At 49.1% G+C, this 20,210-nt stretch overlaps 1 protein-coding gene across 1 annotated transcript in view; it reads left to right on the top strand.

The window, feature by feature from the left end:
* SLC4A5 (solute carrier family 4 member 5) overlaps positions 1–20,210 on the top strand; it is a 77,518-nt gene that overhangs the window by 52,401 nt on the left and 4,907 nt on the right. Inside the window, exons 15-23 of the mRNA XM_088026451.1 lie at positions 1,303–1,361; positions 3,724–3,924; positions 6,980–7,093; positions 8,377–8,538; positions 9,326–9,504; positions 10,745–10,817; positions 15,460–15,528; positions 16,200–16,373; positions 18,318–18,470. Of these exons, the coding sequence (XP_087882577.1) occupies positions 1,303–1,361; positions 3,724–3,924; positions 6,980–7,093; positions 8,377–8,538; positions 9,326–9,504; positions 10,745–10,817; positions 15,460–15,528; positions 16,200–16,373; positions 18,318–18,470 (1,184 nt within the window). The remainder of the gene's footprint in view (positions 1–1,302; positions 1,362–3,723; positions 3,925–6,979; positions 7,094–8,376; positions 8,539–9,325; positions 9,505–10,744; positions 10,818–15,459; positions 15,529–16,199; positions 16,374–18,317; positions 18,471–20,210) is intronic.

The following is a 20,210-nucleotide window of genomic DNA, read 5'->3' on the forward strand; positions in this document are numbered from 1 at the left end:
TGACGCATGCTTAGGTTTGAGAACCATTGCTCTATTGAACTATTAATTAGTAATACGTAGTCATTATTAGCCACTAACCCTGATCAGATTAGATTTTCAGTTTCTTCACCAAGAGTAAAGGGACTGGAATCAGGACAAGTTAGTTTTGATTAGAATATGAAAGGAAAGTTCTCAACAACAGGAGATGGGGGAGGGGAGAACTAAGTGAGGAGGGTTTCTTTCCCAGTCCCTGGGCCACTTGCTTACAAAAGTTTCCACGTTCCCAGTTTTACTGCAAAGCCCAGTCTGGCCAAGATACCCTCTCAGTCTTACCCACTCTTCATCCTAAGAGCTTGTTGTGTGGGTGCGCTCTTTTTAAATTTAATCTTGTTTCCATTGTAACTGATTTGTATTCTATTTATGGATGCTGCACACACTGATGGGCTGCTTTCAATCCCAAGTGAGTACCACTTTGTAAACACTAGAATTTAAAAATATTGATACTTGGACCCTTTCTGGAATTTTTCCATGTTATATTTCATCCTTCTTCATCTCAAAGTGACTTTCAGATAACTCTACCCAATATAAAAGAATGGCTAAGCCTAAACAGAAGACATCAAGGGAGTGTCTGGTCTGACAAGCTTGGGCAATGGAAAGGCGCCCGGACTCTCCAGGCTCAAGCATTAGCTGGGAGTCCTCTAGTGTTTGTGTGGGTAGCCCTGAGTTAGCCTTCTTGCCCACTTCCTCTGCTCTGTTGTTAATTGTGCATCGTGTTCTCTTGGTCAGTGGTGTGAAGTAAGGCAGCAGATGTCCTGATTTCTGTAAGTGAAGCTTTCTTCAGAATAATTATAACAAACCTCTGGTTTGTAGAATTTTAGGAATATTCTGCCCTGGGTCAAGACTGAATTCCTTAGTCGCTCCCAGCCCCAACTGGCCCAGAAGTGGCAACACAGAGGGGCCCTGTGATCACATCCACCCTGTGTCAGGTTGTTGGAAGTTGAGGGAAGCTTCAAGAATAGCCTCTACTTCACTCTGGCTTCCTAACCAACCATGGAGAGCCAGCAGGAGCCAAATGGCTTGCAGTACATTTCAGATTTATTGTCAGCAAACTGGCTAGCTGGCCTCCTCCCTCACTTCCCAAACCTGCTGCACTGGAGCTACTTAATGGAGAGGGGCCAGGGCGCAATGAGCTGCCCTCACAAGGGAAGCCACTCCTGGGCTCTGAGCAATGGTGGGAGATGGAAAAGCTGGGGGCCTGGTGGGGGCTGAAGGCTCCCAACCCAGCAGCTGCTGACCCATCCCATGTCCTGTGCTCATCCACAGCAAATACAACCATGTTCAATGCTTCAGCCCTGCTGCCACCGAACACCAACACTTCTCTGGTAAGTGTCCTCTCCTCTTACTCAGACATTCGAGGGCTTCTGTCTGTGGGGAGAGTGAGAGAAGTTGGGAAACAGAGGCTGGGCTTGCCATTTTACGGCAAGCCAGACTTGTAGAAGTCAGTCCCATCTGCACATCAGGGTCATGGAGCTCTGTAAACGCGTACTTTTATTGTAAGTATATATTGTCAAAACCTCCCCGTTTACATGTGTCTCATCCTATTAAATCCATGTGTATAAATATCACACACGCAGGCTCACACACATGAAGGGGAGGTAGAGGTGAGGAGTGGTAAACAGGGCTGCAGAAACAACAGTATAAACCCGGTTTCCTAGCTGGCTTCTTACCCTCTTCCTTGCCTCTCAACCTAGCACCCCCATTCCCCACCTAACAGTGCCACTCCCCAGCCCCAGAAAGGTTATTAATGCTACCCCCCTCGCTGAATCTGATCCGTCCTGTGTGCTCACGAGTCCCCGTTAGGTCTGGTCTGCCCCTCCCCAGAACGATGAGCAGTGGCCCTCAGGAGAGGGGCCCGGCCTGAGCAGCTCCAATGCTGGGAAGTCCAAAAGCAGAAGAGCAGCTCCTGGTGGGCTTTGAGGGAGATCTTTGGACTTTCTGTGTCCCTGAGGTTGCTCCTTTAGTCACTCCTGCAGAGGCAGCTGACTGCTCAGTTGGCAACTTAACCTAAGGTCTTTCAAATACCTGATTTCGAGTGAGGAAGAATGGAATCAGCCAGTGCCTGAGGCTGGATACTTACTATGTGCGAGGTGCTATGTGCACTCTGAGGGCTAAAAGGACATAAAAAACCAGACGTGGCCCCTGCCTGCCCTCCAACTTGCATGTGATATACGTGAGGAGATGAGCATGAAGGCTAATGGGACAGCAGAAGCAGAGTATGCCATGTGCCAAATATAGGCCAAATGTGTCCTTCCAGCCATGGAGACAGGAGGCACCCCACAAGCTGGAGAGGAAAGCCTCAGAGAGAAAGTGGAATGTGATTTGGCCTTGAAGGTCAGGAAAGTGGGTTTCCTAGAGAGAAGCACCTTCCAGGCCCAGGGACCAACACAGACAGAAGGGCGAATAAGGAAAACACAAAACCTGTTCTGAGGACAGGGAGCGGACCAGCCCTGCCGAGACAGCAGGAGGGTGTGGCGGTGCCCAGGGGAAGCCCAAGGGATGAGATGAGTGGGGACAGAGCTGTGGGGCCAGCCTGGTGGGGCAGTGGAGGCATGCTGCCCGGCCAGGGGGCAGCCTTACTAGCTTCAGTGACTGAGGGAGGCCCTGACACGCAGCAGATGTCTTGCAAATCTGGATTTCTCTCTTCACATGGTATTTTCTGATCCCAGGCTTTCCCACAGTATGGCAGTCTCACATTGCCAAGAGGGTAAGCGCAGATCCGGCAAGGCCCCTCAAGGCCTCGGCTCCAGACCCTGCTCAAAGCCACTTCCTCCCCATTCCACTGGTCTGAGCAGACCCAGGGCCAGGCCAGATTCAGAAGGGTGGAGAAATAGACCATTTTTTGATGGGAGAACTGTTGGTGTGACATGGAGGAGTGTGGACACAGGGAGGCATGATTCATTGGAAACCACTATTATATCAAAGTCCCACACTCCTCTTAATCCAAACATTCACTACACGTGGTTGCAAACATCTGTTTACTTCATTTTCCTGGTTCCTGAATATTTGCAGTAATTTTTTGAAATCTATGTTAAATTTTATTATAAATTACTCTGCTTTTATTACACTTAGAAACATGCATATGAACATATATGTGTGTATACACATGTATGTCTGTATATGCACTCATATACATACACTTAGAGATATCTATGTGTATATATATACATACATACATACATGTACATATATAGATATTTCTATATATGTAATTGTTTTGTGTACCCTGGACTTTAGGCATCTAGACATGAAAAGGGGAAGTGACTGACCCAAGAGAGATCTGACAAGGGTAAGATGTAAGCCCCAATATGTGAAAAGGTGTGCACAGGGGAAGGAAAAGGAAGAATAAATGTGACATACTCCAGGAAAGAGATCCATAGTTGACTGAGCTGGTAGCCAAGTGTGCTGTAGGAGAGGACATCCCACCCCCTGAGCTGCTTCTCCTCAATAACTCAGCAGCGCAATCTAGAACACACTGAAGAAACACGTGTTCGCTCCTGCTCTGCCCAGGGGCCCCTCTGTTCGTTGTTCCTTGACACAGCCTGTCTCCAGGAACATAATTCTGTTGCTGGGCCCCGTGGAGGCTGGGAGGGGTGTGTGGGCTGCCTGAAGGACTCTAGAGGCAACGATATAGCTGACTCCCCGGAAAGGCCCTGACCCTTTTCTCTCCTGTGCTTGGTCTCCAAGTACAACCCCCTTAACCTCACAGCACTGGACTGGTCTCTGCTGAGCAAGAAGGAATGTCTGAACTACGGTGGACAGCTGCTCGGGAATTCCTGCCAGTTCATCCCTGACCTGGCACTCATGTCCTTCATCCTTTTCTTTGGGACGTACTCCATGACCCTGACCCTGAAGAAGTTCAAATTCAGCCGCTATTTCCCGACCAAGGTAAGCTCACCCTGCCCTGAGAATTTTTCTCAATATTTCATAAAGACTAAATAAAAGACTCTTTAGGGAGTTTTGCAATGTATGAGCTGAGGAAAAAATAGCGTGCTTGCAACACAAATGCATCCTCAAGACAAACTCCCCCCTTCCTCCCTACTTCCAATCAGAGCGTAGCCAAGTCACCTTTTATGTAAAAGATCTAGAGCAGTGATTGCATCTGAGAATGTCTATTTCCTGAAGGATGAAATATAATTCATATAGTAGGAAATTCTTTTATCACCAACACTTCCCCCCTTAAATTTCTTACAAATTGCTCTGTTGCCTCCTGGAATTTAGTGTTGCAGAGAAGAATGACACCATACCACTCCATACCCATCAGATTGGTAAAGATATGAAGGTCTTGGGATACCAAGTGTTGGAGGTGAAAAGCAGGTGGGAGTGTAAATAAGCACAAGCAATTCAGAGAATTGGCACTCTCTGGTAGAGCTAAAGATGGATATGATTTTCCAATGGGCATTTCCACTTCCAGGAATACACCCCAGGGAAATCCTCACATGTGTGCAAGAATATTCACAGAAGCATTGATTCTAAGAGGAAAGCAATGAAAACAATCTAAGTTGATCTATCGACAGGAGAATGAAGAAACAAATGGGAAACAATCATACATTAAGCTGCAGCTCATATACATGTAGACTACAACTATATCCAAAAGGAAGAATAGCACCAACATAATGTTAGCAAATAAAGCAAATTGCAGAAGGTTGCAAATAATATGAAACCATTTATGTAAAATTTTAAAACGTGCAAAACAATGCCATATTTTGTTTAGGGCTACATACATATTTAGTAAAAGTATTAAGACATTCATGGGAAGAAGAAAGTCCAAATTCAGAGCAGTGGATCTCTCTAGAGAGCAGGGACAGGGATGCCACTGGATCACACAGAGGCATTGACTAAATGCGTATATTTTCATTTCTTAAGGTACAGGGAGTTCACAGCTGTTTATCATATTCATCTTTATGTTAGGTCGGACCATACGAAATGAAGTACATTGGACTGTTTCGCCCTACCAAAAAATGGCAAAGTCATATGGTTTAACTTAATAACTTTTTGATCCGGATGCTGGGGATACTGCAGGAAAACAACTGTAAACCTGCACACTGCTTGGCTTACCTGATCACAGTAATATAAAGCAGTTACTGATTTTCTTTAAAGATTTTTTTTTTTTTATTTGAGAGAGAGAGAATGAGAGATAGAGAGCATGAGAGGGAGGAGGGTCAGAGGGAGAAGCAGACTCCCTGCTGAGCAGGGAGCCCGACGTGGGACTCGATCCCGGGACTCCAGGATCATGGCCTGAGCCGAAGGCAGTCGCTTAACCAACTGAGCCACCCAGGCGCCCAGCAGTTACTGATTTTCAACTTTGAGAATCACATTACAGATAAACCACAAAAGACATGTGTTGATGGAACACAATGTGAGTGTTCTCAGCTTTGACAATGGAAAGATCCACAGGGAAGGGTCACAGACAACAGGATGGGGAGGGGAGGTGGGGGAAGGGCTGCAGCTAGCCTCATGTGACGGAGCATGTGAGTGATTGCAAAGTCAGCAGAAAGAGAGGCTTCACTGTATGACTTGAAAGTACAAAGGAAACCCATAGAAAGAGTTTGAAAATAACTCTCGGGGCACCTGGGTGGCTCAGTCTTTAAGCATCCCAGGGTCCTGGGATCAAGCCCCGCATCAGGCTCCCTGCTCCATGGGAGGCCTGCTTCTCCCTCTCCCACTCCCCCTGCTTGTGTTCCCTCTCTCGCTGTGTCTCTCTTTGTCAAATAAATAGACAAAATCTTGAAAAAAGAAGAAAGAAAGAAAGAAAAAAGAACTCTCAAAGATTGGGACTGAGGAAAGGGCAGGAGGGCCAGTGCAAGTCAGTAGATCATGCTTTAATTTAGTAAATCACAATATGAAAGTACAGCATATTAGGGCGCCTGGGTGGCTCAGCTGGTTGGGCGACTGCCTTCAGCTCAGGTCATGATCCTGGAGTCCTGGGATCGAGTCCCGCATGGGGCTCCCTGCTCGGCGGGGAGTCTGCTTCTCCCTCTGACCCTCTTCCCTCTCGTGCTATCTCTCATTCTCTCTCTCTCAAATAAATAAAATCTTAAAAAAAAAAAGAATAGCATATTAGATAATGACATGGAAGAAATCACCAAAACAACTAAAATCAAGCAGACATAGGGGTACATCCGGAGTGAGGGAAGGTGAGGTGGGGAACTTGGCTTTCTACACCATGTGAGTTTTTAATTAATTATATATGTTATTTTAATAACAATTTTAAAGGGGAGTAAGGGGTACCGGGAATATGGCATTCAGTGTGCCATAACCTGCCCCTGCCCTTCCTAACTTCTTTCCCTGTTGTTCTCTGGAACCTGCTCTCTTTGAAGAGATATAAAAAGGCGGCAGTTTGGACGTTGACCGGGGAGGGCGGGGGAACCTGGCCTAAGGATGGGCATCCTGAGACACAGGAGCAAGAGGTGAAGGCCATCTAGTGGACAGAAGGTCTGAGAGCAGACAGGGGTCCCCGGCAGAATCGAGGACCTCCCTCCCAGCCCAGATGGCAGTGCAGCCATCACCACACATTTTCAGGAGGTAGGATTTCCTTTAGATCTAAGTTCAGCCTTGCCCCCAACCACCCTTTACGGGTGACCCAGTTCCGTATGTCACACCAGAAAATGTTTTCAGCAGCGGCACCATTAGTCACTGGCTAATAACAATTCCCACATTCACTAACCTATGCCAAGCCCTCTGAATGTGTCATAGCTCACTTATGTCTATGAGGTAGGTGCTATCATTATGTCCATTTTACAGACGAAGAAACTGAGGCTCCAAGAGATGCCCTGCTTCTCCAGGGTCGCACAGCTGGCAAGGGCAGAGCCAGGATTTGAGCCTCGGTCTGCTGACACTGAAGCCCAAGTTCTTACCCGTGCTCCTCGTGCTGCCAGGGGAGGACTGAGCCCTCCAGGAGGAGGGCAGGTGCTTCCCTCACTTGCCCATCTCTTTCCTGCAGGTCCGGGCCCTGATAGCCGACTTTTCCATTATTTTCTCCATCCTGCTGTTCTGTGGAATCGATGCCTGCTTCGGCCTGGCGACCCCCAAGCTGCACGTGCCCAGTGTCATCAAGGTTTGCCCCTGGCCCCTGCTCTGGGCATTAGCCCTGCCTGCCCACCAGCTGCAGTTCCTTTCCCCTCTATGCCGATCAAACGTCCATAGACTCTCAGCCAAGCAACCTGAGGGTTTCTCTGGGTATGCGCCACCCTTCCTCCACACAGCCTCCCAGCGGGTGGTCCCTTGGGATGGTAGGTTGGGGACTTATTCACAGTGAAATCCTGCTGTGGAGTCACGGAGTGGAGAAGGTGCTGAAACGCCCCCTCCAGCCCAGCAGAAGCCCCCTGATTTCCACTTATGGAGCTACAACCCCCTGGCTCCAGCAGTCTTTAAGTGGGGTCATCTGGGGTCTGTTGAAAATGATCCCCTAGAACACTGATTCTCAAAGTGTGGTCCCCAGACTAACATCATCACATCATCACCTGAGAACTTGTTAGAAATGCATCTTCTCAGCCCCACCCCAGACCTGTGGAATCAGGAAGTCTGGGGATGGGGCCCAGAGTTCTGCATTTTAATAAGCACCCCCCCACACACACCCCCGAAAGGGCCTGCCAAGCTTGAGAATCACTGCTGCAGGAACTCTCCATCATTCCTGAGTTGGTGCTGTTTGCTCGTAGCTAAGCTCAGGCCCGGCTCCCTCACAAGGAGCACCAACCACCTACACCGGGTGTGGAGGTACAGGTTCTAGAACTCACCCTCCCTGCCTTTGAGGGCTTGACCTCCTCATGATTACTTCAGGGTTCTCTTAAGTAGCTTGAACACAAAAAGTGCCTCTTTCTCTTAAGTAAAACAAAAGATAGATTTCAGCCTAGCTCCTGCATAGATAATCCCTTGTTCTTAATATGCAAGTCTGAATTACTGTTCGGTGTTTTACAAACCATCCTGTAATGCTCCCCGGACAGGTGACTCAGAGGAGAGGCAGAAACGTCAGGCACCGGGCCCATCAGATTCCTTATTCTTGCCTGTTGGGCCTCGTTCCTGCTTCTTGTTACGTTGCAGTTAATGACTGCCAGATCTCTCCTTACAGCCTCTGGCTCTGCACCTCCCTGGTCCCAATCAACCCCAGGGCAACTGCCGCTGATGATCTTAGCGCCGCAGATACCATGCCCTTCCCGAGTCTGTCTGCCTCTGTGGTCTCTTTACAGTTGCAGGTGCCTAATGTCTTGAAGGGAAAAGATTGCACTCAAAAAGCACCCCAGGTGGGGAGTGGTGGGATGTCAGGGAGAGTGGGGCCCCGGGGCAGCAAGTGCACTGGGACAAGGGAGAGAGGAAAGGGCCGTTTCCGTTTGCTCCGCTCAGCCCACACGGCCTGACCGAGGCTGGTTCGTGGCCCCCTTTGGGAAGAACCCATGGTGGGTGTACCTGGCGAGCATCCTGCCCGCCCTGCTGGTGACCATCCTGATCTTCATGGACCAGCAGATCACCGCCGTCATAGTCAACCGGAAGGAGAACAAGCTGAGGGTAAGGCGGCTGCTAGGAGCAGGGCCCAACCTCTTTCTTCCCCCAGAGTCAGAAGGAACAAAGAAGGGAGATGGTGCTTCTGTCAAAGTGTGGGGCGATTTATAAAGCAAGATGTGAGGTCAGAAGATTAGAGTTCTGGTGCATGTGTGGGGAAATATGACCTCCAGATGTGGGTAAGGCCACCAGGGCCAGGGTGATTATCCAAGGACCAGGACCAAGCCCAGGGTGCCGTTAGGACAGGCTCCTTGCTTCTCCCAAAGTGACCTTCCAGCTCTGTGTGTGCCTCCTGACCAGGAACTTGGGAGTCCGAGAAAATCTGGGACTTTGACCCAGAACCATGAGGCAGAAGAGAATCCTTAGCCCTTCTGGTCCTTGTAGCTCCCCTCCCTGCCTCTGGGTTGGAGGAGATTCGGGCAGCCCTCCCCCCATACTGATCTAGACCACTCTGAGCTTGGTCTAGAGCCCGCCCTGGCCAAGACTCCACGTTCAAGAATCGCACAGGTATTGTCACCACTGGTAGGAGCCCTTCTTCCCAAGGACCCAAGCCCAGCACCTGTCCGAGACCCAAACACCTCCCTTCCCTAGCTCAGCAAACCCTGGGGTTGGCGATGCCTGAGCGCCTCAGGGTGGTGACGCCCAAAGACCTAATGAAGGCCGAGGGGAGCCTTTTAGCCATGTTCCACAAAGTGGCTGCTCTGGGGAGAGTCCGCGCTCCCCCCGCCCAAGACCAACAGGTGGTCAGGTGCAGACTCCCCAGGCAGCCCTCCCCTCCCGCCGCCCCATGCAGAAGGCTGCTGGCTACCATCTGGACCTGCTCTGGGTGGGCATTCTCATGGCCCTCTGCTCCTTCACGGGGCTCCCCTGGTATGTGGCGGCCACTGTCATCTCCATCGCCCACATCGACAGCCTCAAGATGGAGACGGAGACCAGCGCCCCTGGAGAGCAGCCCCAGTTCCTGGGGGTCAGGTAGGTGGGGAGCGGTGACTGGGGACCACCTGAGCAGGGGTGTTTAGGTTGGGGGAAGGGAAGCAGGTTTTTCTCACCGTCAAGTTATCCGACAGCCCAGGAACTGCAAGGGTAGGAGTGATATTCCTGAGGGAGAGGGAGGGAGACAAAAAATCAGTTCTAAGTGGTGCTTTTTTGGTAATGAATTGCAAGCAGTCCACCACCATGGCCCACGTGCACACTGACCTCTTACCTGCATGGGCTACTCAACGTCCCCACAGCCCCTGTCACCTGTCCCTTTGTCTCCTCGTCTTCCAGACCCCCTGCCCCCACCATCCCCCAACCCCTCCTGTGGGTGCAGGTCCTCCTCCCCAGTCTCCATTCTTCCAGAGACTCTTCCCAGGACCACTCCCAATCCCTAGACGTGGCCCATGGCCTGTCACTTCCATGCCTTCCTCCTCCTCTCATGCCCGTGTCGGCTCCCCCACCTGTTATCGGCAGCCACATGCCTCTCCTACCTCTTAGGGCCTCCGAGGCGAGCCCACACCAGACACTGCCTGTCCAGAGAGCTTTTCCTCACTGCCTTGGGATACCCGGGCTACACAGCCTGCGCTGGATGAAACTTCTCTGGCCAAGGCAGGGTCCCCTCCTGGACTCCTGAGCCCCAGAGGACTGGGCCTGAGCAATCTGCCCCTGACCCCCCAGCTCTCACCTGGATTGGGCCTGGGCCTGGACATTCAGGAAAACATACCTACTCTCCCGCCCCTCCCCCGCTACTCTGCCAGCAGCTGGGCCCCCTCGCTCTGATTCCTCTTAGTCATGCCCCACAGATGAAGGCTCTTCCTGCAGTTGAAGGGCAGGGATCATAAGCAGTGCACATACCCATTTCATCCTCACAACTCCCAAGGCAGTTGCCACTATCTTTCTTCTACTGAGGCTGAAGACATTTAGGGCCTCGCCTGTTGCCACACAACTGAGTGGCAGAGCCACACCCAGGTCAGTCTGGTGGCAGCACCTCTACTATTAGTCACTGCACTGGACAGCCTCCCAAACGCCCCTACAACTGCCTCAGTCAAGGCTCCCTCTCTTCCCATGTGCCGGTCAGCTGGGCCTCAGGCAGCAGGTTTACTCTCTTGGAATGGGGGAACAGGGCAGGGCCAGGGCGTGGACACAACCATTAGGTGCACACAGAGGGCCAGAGGGCTAGAATGGTCAGGGGGCATCTCCCAGTCTACCCTGACCGTGTGCCCTTGTCTGCCAGGGAACAAAGAGTGACCGGCACCATTGTCTTCATCCTGACGGGCATCTCCGTCTTCCTGGCTCCTGTCCTGAAGGTGAGGCTCTGCACCCTCCACCAGGGTGCCATCCACCTAAGAAAGCACTGGCCTGATGCCTCAGAGGTGGGGAGAGGGTCTCCATGTGGACCCTAAAGAGGCAGGACCCAAAGAGATGTTTCACCACCGTCCTTGTTTTCTGGAACATTGCATCGCTTATTAGCACCAGGCCATCCTCACTGCTCTTTCCACTCCTCCCACGGTCCATCCTCCCCTTTCTGGAGATGCTCCTCCCTCAGAAAGCTTGGCCAAGTTCCATCCTGTTGTGTTTTTTTTAAGATTTTATTTATTTGTCAGAGAGAGAGCGAGAGTGCTCACAAGCAGGGAGAGCTGCAGGCAGAGGGAGAAGCAGGCTCCCCGCTGAGCAAGGAGCCTGATGCAGGACTTGAGCCCAGGACCCTGGGATCATGACCTGAGCCGAAGGCAGACACTTTTAACTGACTGAGCCACCCAGGCGTCCTTGGCCAAGTTCCATCCTTGCTTAGATCAGGAGCTTCCCGAGCTGGTTGTGTCTCCACATTGTGGTTTATGGCTCACTACACATCTCTTCGCTCCCCTGTTTTCTGAAGTTTCAAACTTCTGAGGAGAATGTTTCTGGAGATTTTCCTGTGCCCTGTTCTCTGCTCCTCTGTCTTGCATGTCTTGGGCACAAAACTGACTTTTTCCCCCCCATAGAGTTTGAAGATCCTTTGGCTCACATCCCTCCAGACCAAATGGAAGAGATGAAATCAAATGAGGGTACATTCAGAGTAGGCGTCCCCGAATACTCTTTCTGCTCAGGTTTCTCCGTCTCTCCAATTCAGCCACTTAGCTGTTGTGTTCATTTGCCGCATACAATAGCCCAGACTGGGCAGCTCCAACAGCACTTACTTTCTTACAGTTCTGGAGCCTGGAAGTTTGTGATCAGAGCGTTGCTAGCTTTGGTCTCTTCTGAAGCCAGATATGGGGAAATGTTAATTATTACTCTGGCCATCATGGAAAAATTTCCATGAGTCCACATGGCTCCAAGGTCTCTGATACTGCTTTTGTATTCAATGACAAATGATTTGAAAAATCCTACCCCCCCAAAAAAAATCCTACCTATGTTCTTTTATAATAAGTGTAGAAAAAATATATTTTATTCACCACCAATTAATCTATTTGATAAATTTTATAACAGAGAAGACCTGTCTAGATTTTTATTGATCGTAAGATTTAGGATTTCTTATTTGATTGTATTAAAGTACATAAGGTATATATTTTCATTTTATTTGTTTAATTTATATTTTTACACCTTTTTATAAAGATAGGCTTTCAGAGGAAGTCAACAACTTTGCACATACTTCTTCAGAGACTGAATCCACCCAAAACTGCTCCTGGGAATGAGAGCTCAAGTATCCTTGAGGCAGACCTTCCCCGTCACAACCTGACAACTATCCAGATGTCTTCCATCTTAACCAAGCAAAGTAAAATCATTTCTAACAACAGCAACAGAAAAAAAGATTGGCTTTCAAAATTGTTTTAGTTAAGTGATTAAAGCATTATCGCTAGCTGACACCAGTACTAATTTTGACACTAGTGCTAATTCGGCAAGATAACCAAAGATTTGCAAATTGGTGATGATGGCTGAAGATTATCACTGATCTTCTAGCAGTAAAAATCACTGTGTCTGAGTCAGCACAACCATCCATTGTAAAAAAAATTTTTTCCAAACAGCTTATTTAACTTTTTGCAACGGTAGGTTTACCCACGTCTGTCAAATTAGGCACAGCTGAGTACATACCAGATTCAGAGAACTTATATTGGAGAGCTGTCTACCTAAGACATTAGTTGAGATCTTTAGTTTTTTTAAGATTGATTTATTTATTTGGGGGGGGGAACAGAGGGAGAGGAAGAGAGAGAATCCTCAAGCAGACTCACTGCTGAACATGGAGCCCTTCGCAGGGCTCAGTCCCAGGACCCTAAGATCATGATCTGAGCCAAAATCAAGAGTTGGACACATAACTGAGTCACCCAGACACCTTGGATCTTTAATTCTTGTTTATATAGCCAACAGGGGAGAGATCTCTTTGGTGCTACAAATTTTAGAGGGTACAAATTGGATCCTAATTATTAGTGTTTTTATTTTTATCAATGTTCCTAAATTAATTATTAACTATACCTTTGTCCAATTCCTCCAGTAGAATTCTTCTCTAAGGCTTCTCAAATTTTAAAGATTTTTTTTAAGATTTTATTTATTTATTTGACAGAGAATGAGAGAGAGAGAGCACGAGAGGGAAGAGGGTCAGGGGGAGAAGCAGACTCCCTGCTGAGCAGGGAGCCCGATGCGGAACTCAATCCTGGGACTCCAGGATCATGACCTGAGCCGAAGGCAGTTGCTTAACCAACTGAGCCACCCAGGCGCCCCTCAAATTTTAATGTGCATAAAAATCACCTCGGAGGGGCACCCGGGTGGCTCAATCGGTTAAGTATCCAACTCTTGATCTCAGCTCAGGTCTTAATCTCAGGGTCATGAGTTCAAGACCTGCACTGGGCTCTCAAAAAAAAAATATATATGTATATGTATATATACACAGACACACACACATTTTTTGTATATACAATTTATATATATATAAAATTTATATATATGTATATATGTGAAAAAAATATATATCTATGAAAAAAATCACCTGGGATTCTTATTAAAGATACTAATATAACACTGTATGTTAACTATTCTGGAATTAGAATTAAAACTTAATAAAAAAAGATACTGATTCAGTAGGTCTGGGTAGGACCCAAAATTCTGCATTTTTAACAAGCTCACAGGTAATGCCAATAATGCTGGCCCAAAGACCACACTTTGAGCCGTAAGGGATGAAATCTTTCTCTCAATGGATGGTTGCCCTGATTTAGACACAGTGATTTTTACTGCTAGAGGATCAGTGATAATCTTCAGCCCTGTCACCACCAATTTGCAAATCTTTGGTTATCTTGTCAAATTGAGGGCATTGGAGGATGACATGGCCGTGTATCTGACGGGTGGCACGAACACCTTACCCACTCAGTTCTGCAGATCCCCTGTCCTTCCCGAGCCATGAAGGGTTGTCCTGTTTTGTTTCATGTTATGCTTGCACCTTGCCACTGTTCTTCAGGACTGTGGATTTCAGCATTCTGCCTCAGGGGTACCCCTGGCCATATCAGAAGCCCCCCCTCTGAGCCCCATGAGTTGTTCTCGTGGTCTCAGCTTCAAACCATATGGGAAGGCTGCAATATTTCCCTTTTTTAAGATCAAATGTCTTGGATTGAGGTTTACAGCATATGGGTCCAAATCATGGTTTGTGTTTAAAAAATGAACCCAGTCTAACTTATGTTAAAAAAGGTTATTTGGTTGGATTTATGGACATCCTAAGTGGCATCTAAAAGTTGAGCACAGGACTTAGTATTTGCCCACATGTTCCAACATGACCACCCTGGAATCGAGGCAGAGCCTTGTTCACAGTGGCAAGCCGAAAGGGCAGATAAAGGGAAGGAGGAGGGGCTGCTGGGTGGCTCAGTCGGTTGAGCGTCCGATTCTTGATTTCGGCACCTGTCATGATCTCAGGGTTGTGAGATTGAGCCCCACATCAGGCTCCATGCTGGGCATGGCATGAAGTCTGCTTAAGATTCTCTCTCTCTCCTTCTCCCTCTGCCCCCCCCTCCCCACCGCTCACACATGCACATTCTCAAAAAAAAGGGGGGGGAGGGGGCAGGATGAAAGAAGCAGAAACACAGCTTAGAGGGGCGCCTGGGTGGCTCAGTCTTTGAGCGTCTGCCTTCGGCTCAGGTCACGATCCCAGGGTCCTGGGATTGAGCCCCACATCAGGCTCCCTGCTCAGTGGGAAGCTTGCTTCTCCCTCTCCCACTCCCCCTGCTTGTGTTCCTGCTCTCGCTATCTCTCTCTGTCAAATAAATAAAATCTTAAAAAAAGAAAGAAAGAAAGAAACACAGCTTAGACAGTAGAGAAATACATCAAAAGGCTTCTAAAGAGTCATAATGATGATTGTAGAACAGTATGAGTGATATGGTCCCATTTTTGAAAAAGCTAACAAACTACCTGTGAGCATGATCAGAAAGGAAAGATGCCCACCAAATCATTAGCAGTTAGTTGGCAATTAGTGGTGGTTGGTTTATCTATACACATCTGTTTTGCTTTTTTTAATCCGATTGTGTAGGGTGTATAATTTTTAATCAGCACCTACTCTATGCTGATGGAGGTCAGCTCAATAAAGGTCCCCAGAGCAATGAAGCTTTGTGGGGGGGCTTCAGCTGGGGCTGGAAGGGGGAAGGAGCTGACAAGAATAAGCAGGGGGCTTTCTATGCAGCTTTCCCATGTTCCAGAAGTTGTGTCTTCATTCAAACCCAATGGCTTCAGCAGGGATGCAAGCTGGGCGGCCAGGCTAGGGGAGCCACTGCCCAGAGCGAAGGGGGTAGGGCAGCCCTCCCCACCGACACTGGCTCCAGATCTACTCTCAGAGGCTCAGTTCCCCTAAACATCCAGCTCCTTCATGGCTTGGGGAAAGCTAAGGCAGGCCAGGCTGCCTCTGTGACTTGGCAGACGCTGTCATACAGAACAGGGAGGCCAACAGCCTGCCCTGGGCAGAGACCCAGTCGAAAGCTCTGCTTCCCTCTCTCATTTCAGTACATCCCCATGCCAGTGCTGTATGGAGTCTTCCTCTACATGGGCGTGGCCTCCCTGAATGGCATCCAGGTAAGGCTCTCCCCACCCCACCGAGCCCCAGGCTGATCTGACTGGAGTCAGCTCTCCACATCTGCTGCCATATTACCGAAACCCCAAATGCTTGCTTCCGCAGTTCAGTGGGAGAATCATGGTGATAAAGATACTACCATTTACTGTGTATCAAGTAAAATCACTATAGCAGGCCCTTCATAGGTGTTCTGTAATGAAATCTGTATAAGTAGGTGCTATGATCCCTATTTTACAGACTAGGAAACAGGCTCAGGATTCACAACCCTGATGGGGCTGACTCCAATGAGCATTTCACTACATCTCTTTTCTTCTCTAAGGCAACTCCAGCGGAAGAAAACATTTTGTTTTTTCTTTATTTAGCATGATACACCAGATGTCTTTGCTGCCTTTGTGTTGCAATTAGTTGCATTTTCCTTGAATGGGGGTTAGTGTTCCTTTGTGGCCTTCTCCAGGGCTGTATCCTGCAGGCAGAGTTCAGGCCTCCTCCCCTAAGGGCTCCCTCTGTGTCCTCCTAGACCTGCAGGCCCCCTCCTGTGCATTCTTAGTCCAGACAAGGGGCTACCTGCTATGAGACCCCACCGCATCACTCCTTCCTGCAGTCCCAAGCCCCCAGCAGGGCCACCTCCCTCACGGGGTCCCCACTGCTGGCTGAGCCTCGCGCTCTCTGCCAGTTCTGGGAACGCTGCAAGCTCTTCCTCATGCCGGCCAAGCACCAGCCGGACCACGCCTTCCTGCGGCACGTGCCCTTGCGCCGGATCCACCTCTTCACACTGGTGCAGATACTCTGCCTGGCGGTGCTCTGGATCCTCAAGTCCACGATGGCCGCCATCATCTTCCCGGTCATGGTAAGGTGGGCGCGGGCTCTCCATCCTGCTTGGCTGGTGGGGCCTGGGCAGGCGTCTCTAGGGGGGAGGTCTGCAGTCGCAGATGGCCTGACTCTCTCAGGGTCACAGAAGCAAGCACAGAACAGAACAAGATTCGGGTCGTGAGTCCAGGCCAGATAGAGCGGGGAGAGGGGGGCAGTGCAGGGGGATGGTGTGGGAGCCTGTGGGCTAATACTTCGGGAAAGCCCTGGGTGGGCCCCAAAGCCTGCAGTGCTGGACTGGGGGCCAAAGTGAGTACACAGAGGTAGGATTTGAAATGTGCCCACCTGGGATTCTCAACCCTGGGGAACCATTAGAATCACTTGGGAGCTTTTTAAAACTGTGTGCTCAGGCCTCATCCCAGATCAATTAAATCAGTATCTCTTGGGGAAACCCAGGCATTGGTGTCTGTAATAAGTCTGCACGTGGGCATAAATGTGCAGTCAAGGTTGAGAACCACCACTCTAAGGAAAGGGAAATGAATCCTCCCCAGTAGGGCCCTCATCGGATTTAGCGATAACAAGGGGTGCTGTTTCATTTAATCCACAGCAGCCTTAAAGTACTACTACTAACCCTGTTTTACAGGTGAGGAAACTGAGGCTCAGAGGGCATGTGTGAGTGACCCAACCCACACAACCAGAAGGAGCTGAGCCAAGATCCATACCCTCCCCCTACTGATTTTTTTAATTTACATGCAGTAAAATTCACTCTGGTTCTGTGAGTTTGGACAAATGCACAGATTAGTGGTTCCACAACCACAGTCATGATACAGAACAGTTCCATCATGCCTAAAATACCCTCGTGCCATTTCTGTTTTTTTTTTTTTTTAAGAGAGAAAGAGCGTGCATGCGCATGTGCGACAACAGGAGCAAGTAGGAGAGGGACAGAGAGAGAATCTTAAGCAGGCTCCATGCCTAGCACAGAGCCCGACAGGGGGCTCGATCTCACCACCTGGGCGGAAATCAAGAGTCGGACACTTAACCGATTGAGCCAGCCAGGCACCCCCCCACCCCCTGCCATTTCTATGCAGACAGTGCCTCCTCTTCCCACCCCTACCCCTAGCAACCACTAATTTGTTTTCAGAGCCAGGATTTTTAAAACCCAGGTCTGTCCAGCTCTCAAGCTCTACTTGCTCCCAAGAAGCAGGTCAGTGAGGAACCAGAGTTAAATCCAGCTGGCTGGTTTTCTCCCTGACCTCATTTAGTGGCCAGTTCTTGGTAGTGAAGGGGCAATATTTATAACTAGTTACCCTGGGCCCATTGAATTTTTTAAAAGGCCAGTATTTAATCCTTCCCCAAAGCACACATTTTTCCCTTTGTGTATGCTGAACAGAACCAAACTTTCTAGACTTTACTGTAAAAATTCCTGCTATCCCAGTACACTTTATTCAGTGTACTTTATACTTGTTAACAGAGAGATTGGCAGCTCTCAGAAATAAGGACAAGAGGGACAGTGGGTCTCAAAGCGTGATCTCTGATCCAGAAGTATCAACATCTCCTGGGAAACTTGTTAGAGATGCAGATTCTCAGGCCCCAGACCCAGACCTGCTGACTCAGAACCTCTGGGGGTAGCCCCCAGCAATATTTGTATTAACAAGCCCTCCAGGTGTTTTGGTGGAAGCTCAAGTTTGAGGATCACTGATTTAAAGAATAACTGTAGGAGTTCTATAGCCCTTAGTCTCTACCTGGCTTCCAACCAGCTGTCACAGGCTCTGTTCCCTGGCTCATTGGTAGGCTTTGCCACTCAACTGAGGAAAGGCCAGATGAGAGGAACCAAGCGGGCAGGTGGTCAATGGTCATTTGTCGGAGCTCTGAGATGGCTCCAAAGAGACCAGATAAAGTCCCTAAACATAGCTGACTGAGGAAGAAAAAACAATGTGTGAGTTGGGGCCTTGAGCCCATGGTTTTCTCTGAACTGTCACTACAGATCCTAGGCCTCATCATCGTTCGAAGGCTTCTGGACCTCATCTTCTCCCAGCATGATCTGGCCTGGATTGACAACATCCTTCCAGAGAAGGAGAAGAAGGAGACAGATAAGAAGAAGAGAAGGAAAGGGGCCCATGAGGACAGTGATGAGGAGGTGGGGAGGATGTGAGGCCAGGGCTGAGGGAAGAGATCAAGAAACCCTCCCTCCACTTCTGCCCAGGCCAGGGAGAGGGTGGGCTCTTTGGGTGGCCAGCTATGATCACCTGGGCCTAGTCTGGCATGAGCTGAGGCTTTTGCCTGTGTTGGTGTGGGGTGCTGAGAGCTCATCTGCTTATGGGAATATCCTCAGGGTGGGCCACAGTGAATGAGTTCCCCCCCCAACCCAGGGAAAGGCTGGTTGCCACACCCATTCTTTCCCATTTCTGTGAGCTCCCAGGGGCTGTTATCAACAAGCTGTGCAGGTCCTTGATGGAACAGGGCAGAAGACTCAGCTCCATCATGGGGGAGGTTATGAGGACTGACCTCCAAAGAATGGAGCAGGTCTCGGGGGAAGAGTCTGATGGGCACCAATTAGTAGATTAGACTCCGGGACAGGTGGAAGGACTGGGAACAAGGTTTGCTTGGCCTGCCTCTGGGGTATTAGGGAAGGTGGGCAGAGAGGCATATGTCCTCACTGAAAGGAGAGTGGCTACATTCCCCAGATGCTGGGGACCACCTGGTTGCCCCATCTACTCTTCTCTCATGCTTCCTCCTCATCCCACTCCCAAAACACTCAGGGAGTCAACAGACAGGAAGCCAGTCCAACTTAAGAGTAAATCACGAAATGTGAACAGAAAGATTGTCTAGTTCAAGTGCTTATTACAGGTGATGAAACGATCCTCCAAAAGGGAAGTGGTTCACCCAAGATGGACATATGGCTAAATGTCTAAAGGGAATGAAGAAAACTCTTCCTGACTTTTAATTTTAAATTTTTTAAATTTTATTCATTTGAGAGAGAGAGCAAGAGTGGGGAGAGGGGCAGAGGGAGAGGGAGCAGACTCCCCACTGAGCAGGGAGCCCGATGTAGGGCTCGATCCCAGGACCCTGAGATCATGACCTGAGCTGAAGGCAGATGCTTAACCAACTGAGCCACCCAGGTGCCCTCTGTTCCTGACTTTGGTCATTTCCAATATGCTAAGCTGCCCATGCCATCTAGCAACATGCCTGGCTCCCATTCTCCCAGGTCTGACCTGAACCCACATCCCTGGTATCCACCTGGAACTGTTCTAGTGATTTTGCCTTTTGCAGATCAAAGCTGTCCATAGGCAAATCCTTGCTGACTGGTGGCAATCAAACCATCTTCTGATGGTAGTGATAGACCCAAACTCCCCTGGTCCTTAATTGCTTTCCTCTTCCAGGGAGGAAGAGGCCCATCGTTCATTCACATGTTTTTCATTGATGATTTAGATGGTTTGCAAAGACAGGCCTTGAGAACAAAGAAACAGAGTCTAAGTGCCTTTTAAAGACAAATACTCTTTAATTGATTCATTCAATAAATATGTGAGTGGCTATGTGCCAGGAACTATTCCAGGGTTGGGGAAAAGCATGATATATTCAATGGAAAAATGGCATTCAATTTTCACAAATCCACTTTACACATGTCTTTACAGCAACACCAGCTATTGTGTGAGACTCACTCCTGATTGGTTACTATGACAGTTGAAACTGTTCCGATCAATAATGTTCCTGGGAGAGTTCTGTCCTGTTTAGGACAGCAGGCTAACTGTGATTGGCCCACAGTGAGCCCCAGAGTACTTGCAGCACCCCGTAACTGTTGAGACTGGAGATAGGATGGTGGTTGGCACATTGTGGATGCATGTATTTTCCATCTTGGCAAGAAAGTCAAAGCTGTTGA

Source organism: Eumetopias jubatus, unplaced genomic scaffold (genome assembly GCF_037043125.1).
Source record: "Eumetopias jubatus isolate StellerSeaLion01/CBP00866 unplaced genomic scaffold, mEumJub1_p1.0 scaffold_9, whole genome shotgun sequence".
Lineage (NCBI taxonomy): Eukaryota > Metazoa > Chordata > Mammalia > Carnivora > Otariidae > Eumetopias > Eumetopias jubatus.